General features: G+C 35.6%; 1 protein-coding gene across 1 annotated transcript in view; it reads right to left on the reverse strand.

Annotated features, from left to right (window-relative positions):
• The window catches only part of CNTNAP2 (contactin associated protein 2), a 1739191-nt gene that overhangs the window by 1011404 nt on the left and 713693 nt on the right, over positions 1-14094 (reverse strand). Inside the window, exon 4 of the mRNA XM_081799929.1 lies at positions 13272-13419. Within this exon, the coding sequence (XP_081656055.1) occupies positions 13272-13419 (148 nt within the window). The remainder of the gene's footprint in view (positions 1-13271; positions 13420-14094) is intronic.

Below are 14094 nucleotides of genomic sequence, written 5' to 3' on the forward strand. Positions count from 1 at the left end.
AGCAGGGAGTCTGCTTCTCCCTCTGACCCTCCTCCCTCTCATGCTCTCTGTCTCTCATTCTCTCTCTCGCAAATAAATAAAATCTTAAAAAAAAAAAAAGAATTCAGGGAGTCATTTTTCTTGCACTATTTATGCTGATAAAGTGCTATAGGAGTGTTTCTACCTACAGTAAATACACAGGAGATCTATAACTATAGGCATACTGTAATAACATGATTATCACCCTTATCAATATAGAGTCTTAGGAAATCTCAGCATGCACATAGCAAGCACTAAAATATAGATTAAATGAAAACTAAACTGATTCTTACAATGTGTCTATTTTCTTTATTTCACAATTCCTAGCAATATAACAATCCAATTACCAAGTGACAAGTACAATCTATACAAGCAGTTCTCACCCAGGGGCAATGTTGCCCCCCACAGGAGACATTTCCCAATGTCTGGTGTCAATTTTGGCTGACACAGCTGGACAAGGAGTGATGTATGACGAGCATCTAATGGGTAGAGGCCAGTGATGCTGCTGAAGATTCTACACTGAACATCCTCTTGCCCCCCCATGCCCAGCAATAAATTACCTATCTGGCCAAAAACATCACATGTCAAGGATGAGAGACCTTGATCTATACTGATATTCACCAAAGCCAAAGTATAAAATTTGATTTGTTTTAAAACATTCTTTTATTTTAGAAAGAATAAGAGCAAGAATAGAGAATAAAAAGAGAATGAGCGGCACAAATAATAAAACAGGAGGCACAAATTACAAAAACAGTTATTATGGAAGGTCTTGGGAGAGATGTGGGAGATTCTGTCACCATGCTAAGCAGCTGCGGGACAGCCCAGAATGAGTCTACATTGTTGGTTGACAAAGGAGAAAACACAATGCATTTTCTAGTTATTCTATGATCTTAAATTCAGAGAACCTCCTTTGTACAAAAGTTCTAAATGAATTTGTGTGATGTCTTACCTTAAACATGGTTAAAAACAGCTAGTCTGAAGAATGAATCAAAACCCCTGTTCCATCCTACCTTTTGGATATACTTCTGCGCTTCTCACTGGGGTCTGCTATACTATTACTGAACTTGCTTTTCGGTTGCTGACCTTGGAAATATAATGGAAAATAATATAAATTCTATAAATATAATGTATATTATATAAATATAATATATATATAATATAATAAATAAATATAACTGGTAAATATAATGTATTTCTGGTCAACAAAAGCATTTCTGAACAGATGGACACAACTTACCTAAATTTGGAGTAGAATTTAATCAGAGGGACTGTTAAACCAATTGTGTTCAGAGTCAAACACTTAGAGTGAGTGACGACCTCAGTCATAGTTTCATCTTGTCCTTTGCAACATAGAAAACCTTGTAAAATGATCTGAATAAAGGAATTATCTTTTCTATATAAGCATAATGCCATAGGAAAGGGGATTCTCCCTGACCCCAAACATAATATTTGCATCTTAAAATAAGTATAAGAAGCCACTGGCCCATTCTCTAAATTCATTTTGTAGGATACACAAAAATGGCTGACACAGCTTGTTTAAAATAATACAAACCACTAAATATCTGATAAACAGCAGGTTGATAAGCAGGGAAGAAATAATGACACAGCTTGTTTAAAATAATACAAACCACTAAATATCTGATGAACAGCAGGTTGATAAGCAGGGAAGAAAAAAATGTTGCATAAGGCTTTACATGCTGTGGGTGTGACTAAGGCTAGTAATTAATACAATCCATGTAGTGATATTAGGATCAGACAGGTAAATCAGATTTATACAAATAAAGGTCTTAGCTAGAGCCCAATTTTACCAATAATTTCAAGAAACAAGCAATCACAAGGCTGTAGTATGAGGCCTAAAATTAAGGTCCAGTATTATGTGTACCCTGACATGTGAGAAAAGTCCAGAGGGTCTCAAATGGCCTAAATGCAAGTTCCCCTACAGCTCTGCTCCCAAGGTTAAGGTCCCCCAGCCAAAAATCTCCCCTTATTTCAGGGATCAGGCACAGTTTCTGCTTATTCCTGAGCATTTAGGTCACAAAGTATCTCCATTCCACACTTCAATGATCACCTAGCTTAGGAGTTATTTTCCAGGGAGTCATGTTCATAAATCCAGAGAAGCTAAGTGTATTTACCATAAGCAACCTAAAACAGGTTCATAACAGGTGCTCAAAACATTCCATAGATAAGGACTTTCCTCCTAGAAAATAATTATTTGGGAGTGGAGGGGGTGCAGTTATCAGTATCAGAATGTTTACAAAGAGACTGGTGCAAGTTACCTGCCTTCTCCCCTCGGATCATTCTCCCATTAACTGGAAGTGAAACGGAACAGAGAGCAGGTTCAATTCCTCCTTGTCCACCAAAACAAGTATGAAAGACTGAAAAGACTAATATAACATTGTTTGGAGCATAAGAAAATATTACATATATATTCCAATGAGAATAGGAGTCTGAAAAAGTGTGATAGTTTTTTCAAGTCTAAGTATGAAAAATCAGTCTAATAGAAATAAAGTTAGCAAATGTTTTAAAATGAGTGATTTTTAATTTTTAAGTGATTATCCAAATAATTTGCATTGCTGGAAGGTTTAAGTAAGCATACTAAATGATTATTTTATTATATTGTTACTTTTAATTCATGAGAGTGGTAACTGCCATCTTAAATATTTGCTCTTTTCTCCCTAGCTAAGCTAATTTAAACAGGTGATAATTAAGACTAACAACTCAAGAATAAAAGCTAATAAAAGAATCTCTTAGTATATATTTGCAGTGTTTTAAATTTTACTTCTTTCCTCACGTTAACTGGGGATTATAAGTGAAATGCAAAACTCTAATTTTGCCTTTCATATTCTTTGCAATCACCTAACATATATAAGGATTAACTTATATGTAAAAGGTAGTGAAAGTATCTCAGGAGCTGAGGTTCCCTGAGGAAATGCACTGACTGAGGTTGATAAACTTTCTATACCAAAATGCAAGAAAGCTTGAATTGTGTCATTTGCAAGCTATCCTTAAATGAGTGTATTATCATGACCAGCCCTTTAAATTTTCCTGCTGGACATGTGGGCTGTACAATACTGTTGAGATACTTTTCTTGCTGAACACCTTCTTCTAGATGTTCTTATAGTGAGAACTGTGGGCCAGTTTTTTACAGTCACTAGAATCTACAAAATAATATTTTCTGTAGGCCATCACTGTGATTATAAGAAGTCCCTGTGGTTGGAGAAGAAAAGAATTAGCCAAAGGAGAGAGGTATCAAATAACAGAGAAGGAGCAATGCTTCAGATTGTTGTGAAGGATTTCTAGGTCTGCAATTAACTCACTTATGCAAGTCACATTAGCTCTGCGGATTTTGGTTTTCTCATTAGTAAAATAAAGGATTGGGTTGGGAGGTCTCCTGGGAACTTTTTAAAATTCTTGTAGAGTATGCACAGGACTCTTCATATTAATCAAAGTACCTTATTTGTAAACCATGCTAAAGCATGGTTATTTTTCATTATTTTATTCTAATTTTCAGCCAGTTATCATAATATGTGTATGCTTTGTTTTAAAATGTGTATTTTTTGGAAAATTATTTTATGGAAAGAATTCTGAACTAATATTTACAATAAAAAAATCTACCACCCTCTCTTATTCCACAACAGAAGTATACTGTTACTCCTAATTCAAAACTGCAAACAGGTATGATTATATGTTATGCTCTATCAATAATTTTGATTTATTTTAAATCAACATTGTTGATTTTATATGTGAACTTATAAAATTCTTGAGGGTAAGTTAGATTTTTGTAGTAAGCAATACAATGTAAATCTAACTCTAAATCAATGTCTAAGTAAGCATTTCTCCAAAATATGAACTGGCTGTCATTTGTGACTCTCTTGTATCTAAGGAGAAACTTACTTATATTTGCCATGTTATCTCACTGAATAGACTCCATAGTAACTACCTTCCAAGTAAAAGAAATTACACTGGAAAAAAATAATTAAATGCTGATAGCATGCATCTCCATAGACATGAAAAATGAGAATGTAATTCTTTGTTTTTCATACCATAAATTTCCTTTCAATGCAAATGTCACCCTCAAATGTCAATCCAGAAATGAGACTCACCAAGTATCTGACTTTTTACTGTATAAAATGACAATAACTTATTATCTTGTAATACCTACACTTTGAATTTACATTGCTAAGTAAGTCAAAACCATAACACAAATGATTCAGTTTATTTTTCACCATCTCAAATATATTTTTCACCTGCTACAATGATCTTCAGTTGCTTCATTATCATCAATATGAGCCACAATTAGATATATACAGATATCTTTCTATTACAAAGTATTCCAATTCAAGTTTGAAATACAAACTACTTTGCAAAGACCTGAAGAATATATGTGCTTGAAGCTAAGCTCCATTTCTCTTAATGGCAAGAACATTTTTGGTTATAACATACTAAATTTATTTTTTATCTACTTGCATACATAAGAACAGAGCATGTCCTTTATATATAACATACTACCCTGACAATTTTAATTATCTCTTTACTATGTGTAACTTGTATGATATTTTTCCTCTGATGATAAGTAATTTACATGTTTATAATTCAAAAAGCAGCCTCATGAAATTGTGGTTTAAAATGATCTTACATAGAAATAACATAAGGTCTCGAAACACTGAAATTGGAATAAGAAAAACTAAATTATTTGCTTTGTATGACTCTTTTGGAACATCTACTAATATAGTCAGTAAGGCAAGTCTTTCAACATTGCGTAGGCACCTACAGCACCATTCAATATGATGCAACAGAATTATACCCTGTTCAACTAATGAAAGAGTATATCCAGCATCAAAGAGTAATGAATTTCCACTGAGAGAGTAAGTTAGGCCTGCATCATTTACATCTTGGTATTTGTTCAGTTCAGCAAACATTACTTGCATATGGTCTGATAATTGACAGGATGCCAATAATGAATATGGTGACTGTGTCTGCCCTCTCCCCCGCATCTCACACTCTGCTATATTTTGGAATACTTTGATACATATTTCATTGGAAATATTCACACAGTGTAATGGGAGTAAAAAAAAAAAATGTGGTTCATTCTGGAAATTCAGAGAAGTCTTCTTGTTGAAAATTGCATCTCAACTGAATCCTGGAACATAAGAGACTTGAGGAGGTGAAGAATGGAGAGGACACTGTGGTTGGAGAGGATATCCTGGACAAAAGCAAGTTCAAGAAGCATAGCATGTACTGGGAAATAGGAATAGTTTGTATTATTGGAGCACAGAGTGCAACATGGCAATGAGAGGATTTAAGACTGCAGAGGTAACAGGAAGGGCACTATATTTCAAGCTAACTTGAACTTTAAGCAATGTAGCACCATTAAAGTGTTTTAACCACAGGTATGATAGGTTGCACTTTAGATTTAAAATTAGCAAAATGCTTTACAAATAGAATTCAATAAATGCTATTGGGATTGGTGAGTCTGTGTCACAATATATCGATCCCCAAGCAACATAATAAATCTTTTACTTCGTGTGTGTGTGTGTGTGTGTGTATGTGTGTGTGAGAGAGAGAGAGAGAAGAACACAAAATACAAGTAACTGGAACCCTTTTATTTTATGCAAAATTAAATATTTAATTTAAATAGGACAACATGGGTGGACTTCCAAAACTAATTCTTATTTCTCTGTCCAACTAAACTAATCTAAACAAAAATTCTTACTAATTTTAATGAACATATATGTTCTCCAAAATTCATATCCACCCAGAAACTCCAAACATGGCCTTACTTGGAAATGCAGTCTTTTCAGATGTAATTAGTTACTTTAAGATTAGGTCAACCAAAGCTGGCAGCATCACAATTCTGGACTTCAAGCTCTATTACAAAGCTCTCATCATCTAGACAGCATGGTACTGGCACAAAAACAGACACATAGTTCAGTGGAACAGAACAGAGAGCCCAGAAATGGACCCTCAACTCTATGGCCAACTCATCTTCGACAAAGCAGGAAAGAATATCCAATGGAAAAAAATACAGTCTCTTCAACAAATGATGCTGGAAAAACTGGACAACCACATGCAGAAGAATGAAACTGGACCATTTTTCTTACACCATACACAAAAATAGACTCGAAGTGGACGAAAGACCTAAATGTGAGACAGGAATCCATCAAAATCCTAGAGGAGAACACAGGCAGCAACCTCTTTGACCTCAGCCGCAGCGACTTCTCACTAGACACATCTCCAGAGACAAGGTACACAAAAGCAAAAATGAACTATTGGGACTTCATCAAGATAAAAAAAACTTCAGTGCAGTGAAGGAAACAACAAAACTAAAAGGCAACTGACAGAATAGGAGAAGATATTTGCAAATCATGTATCTGATAAAGGGCTAGTATCTAAAATCTATAAAGAACTTATCAAACTCAACACTCAAAAAATAAAAAATCCAGTTAAGAAATGGTCAAAAGACACGAAAAGACATTTCTCCAAAGAAAACATACAAATGGCTAAAAGACACATGTAAAAAATGTTGAACATCACTCATCATCAGGGAAATACCACAATGAGATACTACCTCACACGGGTAAGTATGGCTAAAATTAACAACTCAGGAAACAATAGATGTTGGTGATTACGCAGAGAAAGGGGAACCTCTTACACTGTTGGTGGGAATGCAAACTGGTGCAGCCACTTTGGAAAATAGTATGGAGGTTCCTCAAAAAGTTAAAAATAGAACTACCTTATTATGCTACTAGGTATTCATCTGAAGGATACAAAAATAGTGACTCAAAGGGGCACATGCCTAATGTTTATAGCCACAATGTCCACAATATGGAAGAAGCCCAAATATCCATCAACTGATGAATGGATAAAGAAGATGTGGTATATATGTACAATGGAATATTACTCAGCCATCAAAAAGAATGAAATCTTGCTATTTGGAATGACGTGAATGGAACTAGAGTGTATTATGCTAAGCAAAAGAAGTCAGAGAAAGACAAATACCATATGATTTCACTCATGTGGAATTTAAGAAACAAAACAGATGAACATAGGGAAAAGGAAGGAAAAATAAAATAAGATAAAAACTGAGAGGTAGGCAAACCATTAGACTCTTAACAATAGAGAACAAACTGAGGGTTACTGGAGGGAGGAGGGTGAGGGGATGGGGTAACTTGGTGATGGGCATTAAGGAGGGCAGTTAATGTTATAAGCAGTGGGTGTTATGTGCAACTGATGAACCACTAAATTCTAAACCCCTGAAACTAATACTACACTATGTGTTAACTAACTACAATTTAAATAAAATCTTGAAAGAAAAAAAAAGATTAGGTCATACTGGATTAGGGTGGATCTTAAATCCAATGAGTGGTGTCTTTGTAAGAGGGCCATGTGAAGATACAAACACAAACACATGAGGTAAGAAGGCCATGTGAAGACACAGACCCCGACACACGCAGGGGAGAAGGCCACGTGAGGACACAGACCCCGACACACGCAGGGGAGAAGGCCACGTGAGGACACAGACCCCGACACACACAGAGGGAAGAAGGCCACGTGAGGCCACAGACCCCGACACACACAGGTTGTGTAAAAGGGGAGGCAGACACTGGAATGACGCACAAACAGGTCAAAGAGCATGAAGGACTGCCAGCAACCACCAGAAGTCTGGGAGACACATGAAACAGTTTCTCCCTCTGAGCCTGTAGAAGGAATCAACTCTGCTGACACCTTGATTTCAGACTCCTGCCCTCCAGAACTACAACAGAACAAATCCTGTTGTCTTACACCACAGTTTGCAGTACTTTGCTATGACAGCCCTAGAAAACTAACACATACATACAAGACATCACCTCTTGCCTAGCAGCATCGGAGCAGTGAGCGTCAGTTTGTGGTCCCTGAAGGAGGACAATCTCATTTGCACAGCTTGAAAAGGACAAAACACTGTCCTTTTGTTTGTATCTGGTTTCTCTTGATACTTTTTCCTGCCCTAGTCTGGCACTTACTTTCCATTACGATTTGCATTGAGCTATATATCCAGGCTTTATTAATTATTCATCCAAATTGAAGGCATATACAAAAATTAGTTTAGTTGTGTGTATCTTGGTTTCCCAAGGCACTGACCTTACTCTTAAGAAGACTCTGGTTAAAAGCTAATATAGTATTTGTCATCAAAAATGCTCACTTCAATCAGGACACTGTGCTGGGCTTGTGTAAAATTAATGTTTGAGTACTGCAGCCATACATGATTTTTTAGGAATTATTAGACTGAGACTTCTCCCTTCTGCTTCATGTAGTCCCTCTGGTACAGAGTTAGAAGATTAGCATTGGTGTTTTGGGAGGTTTACTGAGTCCGAAGACGTGGGGACTATCACTAAGTTTTAAAAATAACAGCATGCACTTGTTTCAACTAGAGGGAAAACCAAATGTAGAGGGAACAGAATAATTTAAAATGAGTTTCGATTCATTGAAATTAGAACTCATATTATCCTCAAGACAAGTCAGGAAACACAAACAGGAGAAGCCCTAAAGGCTTCAAAGTAGTGGCCTGGAACTAACCTTCTCCACCTGGAATAGAGTGAACTTTCTGTTTGCAATCTTGAGAAGTACCAAACTTCTCAGATGACAAAGAGATCACGGAAGAACTGCACAAGGAAAAATGACAAACACGAGGGGGATTACAGTAGCACACACTCCAACAGAAGCAGCGCTCATACTGAGATTTCTCCCTCTCTAGTTCTTCTGGCAAACTTAGAAATAAAAGAAGCACAACCCCATTCCCTAACCTGGAACTTTAAAATAGACCTCAGATAAATCCTCTAAGGGGTTTCTAGAAAGATGAGAGAATTCATTTCTCTCTCCCACAGGAATGATCGAAGCCTAGTTTCTCCTTGCTGGGACCCTAGCATACACAGTACTGCTAACTCTAATGAGGGCAAAATAAAAGGGTATATCTGACTTTTCCCCCTCAAAGATTCACGATTCTTTTTCTCATTGAAAAATCAAAGTCTCTGACACAATAGTTCACTAAATGAAAAAAAAAAGAAAATAGGAGGCCATCTTCTAAGGGCCCACTGTAGCCTGAATTACAGGACAGGTAAATTTAAACCATAGTACCTTTAGAAAAGTTGCCCATCACAAATATGTTTAACACATATTTTTCTTGTTATAAATGTGTATTTTTCTTGGAAAAGACAAATACAATTTGTATTCTTCAAAAATAGATAAATAAAAATAATCTGATTTGGACATTAGTTAGGAAAATGGCCCAGTTAGGGATCTGGTCAAAGAAGTGACATCAGTCATCAACTCTTTGACAATAAAGACTGTGTCCAGCATGATTAAATCGTTGTTCTCCAAACTAAGGGGAAAAAAATCAGAGAATACCATTTAAAAAATAAATGTTGTAGGTTCTTTAAACTATAAAAGAACATGGAAGAAAAATAATAAGCAGATGTTTTGGTTCTTCTAATCTACACCAACCAATCTGGTAGCCAGCAGTCACACTATTTAAGTGAATAAGAATTAAATACAATTTAAAATTTAGTTCCTCAGTTGTCTCAGCTACATTTCAAGTGCTCAACAGCCAAATGTAACTAGCGGACTACAGCAGGTCAAGGACATTTACATCTTTGTTTAAAGTTCTACTGAAGAACACTGCTCTAGAGCTATTTTTGTATCTCTTTTCGCCCTAAAATGATATTGATACTTGCATAGTTTCCAGGCCCTGCTATACAAATTAAAACAACAGCTCTATGCTCTCACAGTTTTGGAGGCCAGAAGTCCCAAATCAGTTTCATTAGGTTCACATCAATGTGTCAGCAGGACCTCAATTCCTCCAGAGGCTCCAGGGAGAATCTACTCCTCTCCTCTTCCAGCTTTTGGTGGCTGCTGACATTCCGTGACTTATAAACGTATCACCTGATCTCTGCTCCATGGTCACAGTGCCTCCATTTTCCTGTCTGTGAATTCTCCCTCTGTCCACCTCTCACAAGGATAGAACTCACTGTCCTTAGAAGCCCCCTGGATAATGCAGGATAATCCATCCAGGTCATGATCATTAACTTAATCAAACACTCTGCCTTATTAAGTAAAATTTACAGTTCCAGGGATTAGTACCTGATATCTCTGGAGGCCACTATCCAATTTACTACAACCTACTACAAGTATTTTTCAACTTCTATTTTACATTTTATTTTATGTTGCCAATTCATCATTTACTCCACTGGCTCCTATTGGTATAATATTAATACAGTTTCTTAAAGTGTACGATCTTTCCCCCCAGAGAGGCTTATACACTAGAAAAGCCTAGCTTCCTACTTAGCTTCCGGTATTTTTTCCTTCCCACCTTGTGACTGCCAAAGCCCAGGCTAGATGGAGAAGGCCATGATTGCACGAGCTCACAACTTCACAGATCCACTTGCAACAACTGCAGAACAACTGTAAGCCACATCTGAGTCACCCCACACTATGTGCCTTCGGGCAAGCTGCATTTGCGCTTACTGTGAATTCTAAAGTAACCCCACTGACAGTGTTGGTTTTAAAATGATTATTTTTAAAGAAAGCCATCTCAAAAGTAAGATAACACATCTGGATATTATAACAAGAATAAAATAAAAGAGAGAATTGGCTATAAAAACTACTCAAAACAATTAGAAAATAGATAAATAAAAGACAACACAATAGAAAAATGTGCAAGATTCTTCAACATACACTTCAAAGAAAGAGGGTATACAAATGAATGACAAGCATAACCTCTTTAAAAATCAGGAAAGTGCTCACTAAAACTAAAATGAGATATAATGAACACCCACCACAATGGCTAAAACTTTCAAATCAATACTAAGTGCCCCAATTTGTGAAGCAATAGGAACTCCAGTACATTGGTTGTGGGAGTCTAAATTGATACAACCACTTCAGAGAAAATTTTGTTATTATTGATAAAAATTAAACATGCATATATCCTAACTTAGTAGTACCCTTTCCTAAGGTGACACCCACGAGGAATATTTATAGCGATTCTATTAAAATAGCCAAAAATGGAAACAATTCAAATGTTCATTAATATGAAATGAATTGATGATTGTAGAATATTCATACAGTAAAGTAACAGTGCCAATGAAAATAATCAAATACCTTAAATAACAGTGTGGATATTCTTACAATTATTATTTTGAAGAAAAGAAGTCAGATGGGAAATAATATATATTTTAGGATTCCCTTTTTTATGAAACTAAAAAAAAAGTAAAATTAATCTATGAGGATAAAAATCAGGTGAATTTTTACCTTTAAAAAGCAGTAGTAACTGGGGGAGGGCCTGATGGGTGTTTCTGGGGTGTCAATATGATTCTTTTATTGACTTGGAGATGGTCACATCGTTGTTCATTTTGTTAGAATTAAGGAGTAGGAAAATAGAACAGTGGTAGTGAGCTCTAGCATTGTACCAGACTCACCGGTTTTCCTTTCAGCTCTATCACTCAGGCGATGTGCCTCTGGGTGAATTTTAACTTTCACTGTTTTTATCCTAATAAATACTACTATATTAATTGTCCCACCTTGTCTCTCATAGAATGTTTTCCTTATTCACTGTAGTATTACTAACATTCAGCAATATTTCATGACACATAAAAAATGCTCAATAAGTAATTATTAATAAATTATACACATCATGGTTTCCATGAAGAGTATTACACATTTCTCATTTACTGAAAGCTGAACATGCTCCCTAGAAAATCCATCATACCGAGAAAAATACCACATTTTGTCTTGGCCTTCCCAATGTGCTGACAGTTGGAATATGTGTGAACACAGAGTTCTGTATCCATAATACCCAGACCACATAGAGAGAACCCAAATTTATGTTAGGGCTCATTTTAGGCTTCTCCTAACAAGTTAAATCTTCCTCCTGAAGATCTACATTCTGCTGAAGAACTAAATTTCTATGCCTCTCTACTCATCATATTTGCTATAATAAAGTGATGACCAAATAAAATAAACACCTATAGAATTTTTAAATGATCTCCATGGCCACTTTGTAGTAACCAGTTCAGTTTGCACATAATGTTGCCCATGAATAAATAAAAATGATTAGGTCATCATGACAGCTAATATTTTCACCAATCTCTGTAACTGATTTGTACAGAGGTGAAAACTTTATATATATTTTTATTATAAACTACCAAATGTTTGGTTAATTTTAAAAAGCTTGCCAATAGGTCATTTGCCATCTTCTGGTTATAGTGAACTTTTATTTTTATGTATCTATAGGAAGGGTAGGGGAGAGTCTAATAGTAGACTCCTAGGAGGAGGGAACTATTTTACCAGAAATTCATGTTCTAAAGCCAGTATTTGCAAATCATGTATTTGCAGACTGAATCTCTACTACCTAGTGGCCTCAAAATAGCTCAACAATCTTTAAAGTAATTCTGTGTTGGCACTGTCTACTTAGAAGCAAATAAGCAAAGATAAATCTTCGGTAGATGAATCCATCATCAACTTTGGCCTGAAAGAAAGTCCACAGATGAGGTTTTAAAGAAACTAAGGTCACAGTCAAGAAGACAGAGAAGGGAAGGACAGGCAGATAAGAAGGCTGTAAAGAAGGTGAAAGACAGAAGAGGAGGAGGAGCAAAAAAGCACTACTGGTAAAAATGAGTAGATGCAAGACAGCAGAGCTGCAATCCCCAAAAATCCATATATTAGAATCACTGGACATATATATATAATACATTTAAGAAATTAAAAAAAAAAGAGTTTAAAACGTGATTAAAAGAAAAGAATCATTTTAGGTGACCAAGTCAATTTTTTAAAGGAGCAAATAAAACTTATAGACATATAAAATATCACTGACATTAAAACTTAGTGCTTAGCTTTAAAACAGTAAAAGGTGAAACTGACGAGAATTGGCAGGAAGTTCTCCAAAATCCATCACAAAGAGTCAAAATGATGGATAATACTGTAAGTTTCCACTTTTTAAATATTGTATAAGACTTCAAGCAACTTAATTAATAAGCTTTGTCATTTTAGTCTACTGAACAACAATCATTTTCCAAATCCTTTGCTTAAGGTATTTTTATATGTGTTTTTGTGTAAAGATGTAAAAATATATTTATAACATACAAATAAACTAACATGTTATTTATATCTAAAAACAAGGCAGTTTATTGTCAGAGAAAGCAAGTAATGTTAAATAATCAAAAATAAACAAATCACTAATTACATGAAGATGACAAAATCCACCACAAATTTCAGCAGATACTCACAGTAAGAACAGCCATAGACTTCAATTCTGAGCCCAATGCGGCCTTCTCCGTTCCAGTCCAGAGGCACTATGCGCACATAGCGGGCAATAACCGGATGCTGCAAATCATGCCGAACCACGCTATCAGAGTTGATATTTCCAGGAAATGCCTGGGAAAAAAGAACAGGGATTAAAAAATTAAAGAAAAACGTACTTTGGAAACAACCATGTTCCCTGTGTGTTAAGATAAATTTAAATTTTCTTATCCAATGGCAGGATTTTATATTTTCTACTATAAACAATTGGAACAAAGCTACTATACTTAATTTGAAAACAAATTTTCAATGGAAACTAGGCCAAAATTTCTATGGGTCCTTTCAAAGGTGAAAATATACATATATTAGAAGAATGAAACACTATATTGTACCCACTGTAGTATCCAGACAATATTTAAATTATGAGATCTAATTTTACATTTAAATTACAGTTTTTCAGCCTCCAAGCATATCTCTTGCTTTTTATTTATTTTTTTATTATGTTATGTTAATCCCCATACATTACATCATTAGTTTTTGATGTAGTGTTCCATGATTCATTGCTTGCATATAACACCCAGTGCTCCATGCAGTACATACCCTCCTTAATACCTATCACTGGACTAACCCCTCCCCCAACCCCCACCTCTCTAGAACCCTGTTTGTTTCTCAGAGTCCATAGTCTCTCATGGTTCATCTCCCCCTCCGATCTCCCCCCCTTCATTTTTCCCTTCCTACTATACTTTTTTTTTTTTTAACATATAATGTATTATTTGTTTCAGAGGTACAGGTCTGTGATTCATCAGTCTT

This window comes from Leptonychotes weddellii, chromosome 12 (assembly GCF_054177405.1).
Source record: "Leptonychotes weddellii isolate Sample4059 chromosome 12, ASM5417740v2, whole genome shotgun sequence".
Classification (NCBI taxonomy): Eukaryota; Metazoa; Chordata; class Mammalia; order Carnivora; family Phocidae; genus Leptonychotes; species Leptonychotes weddellii.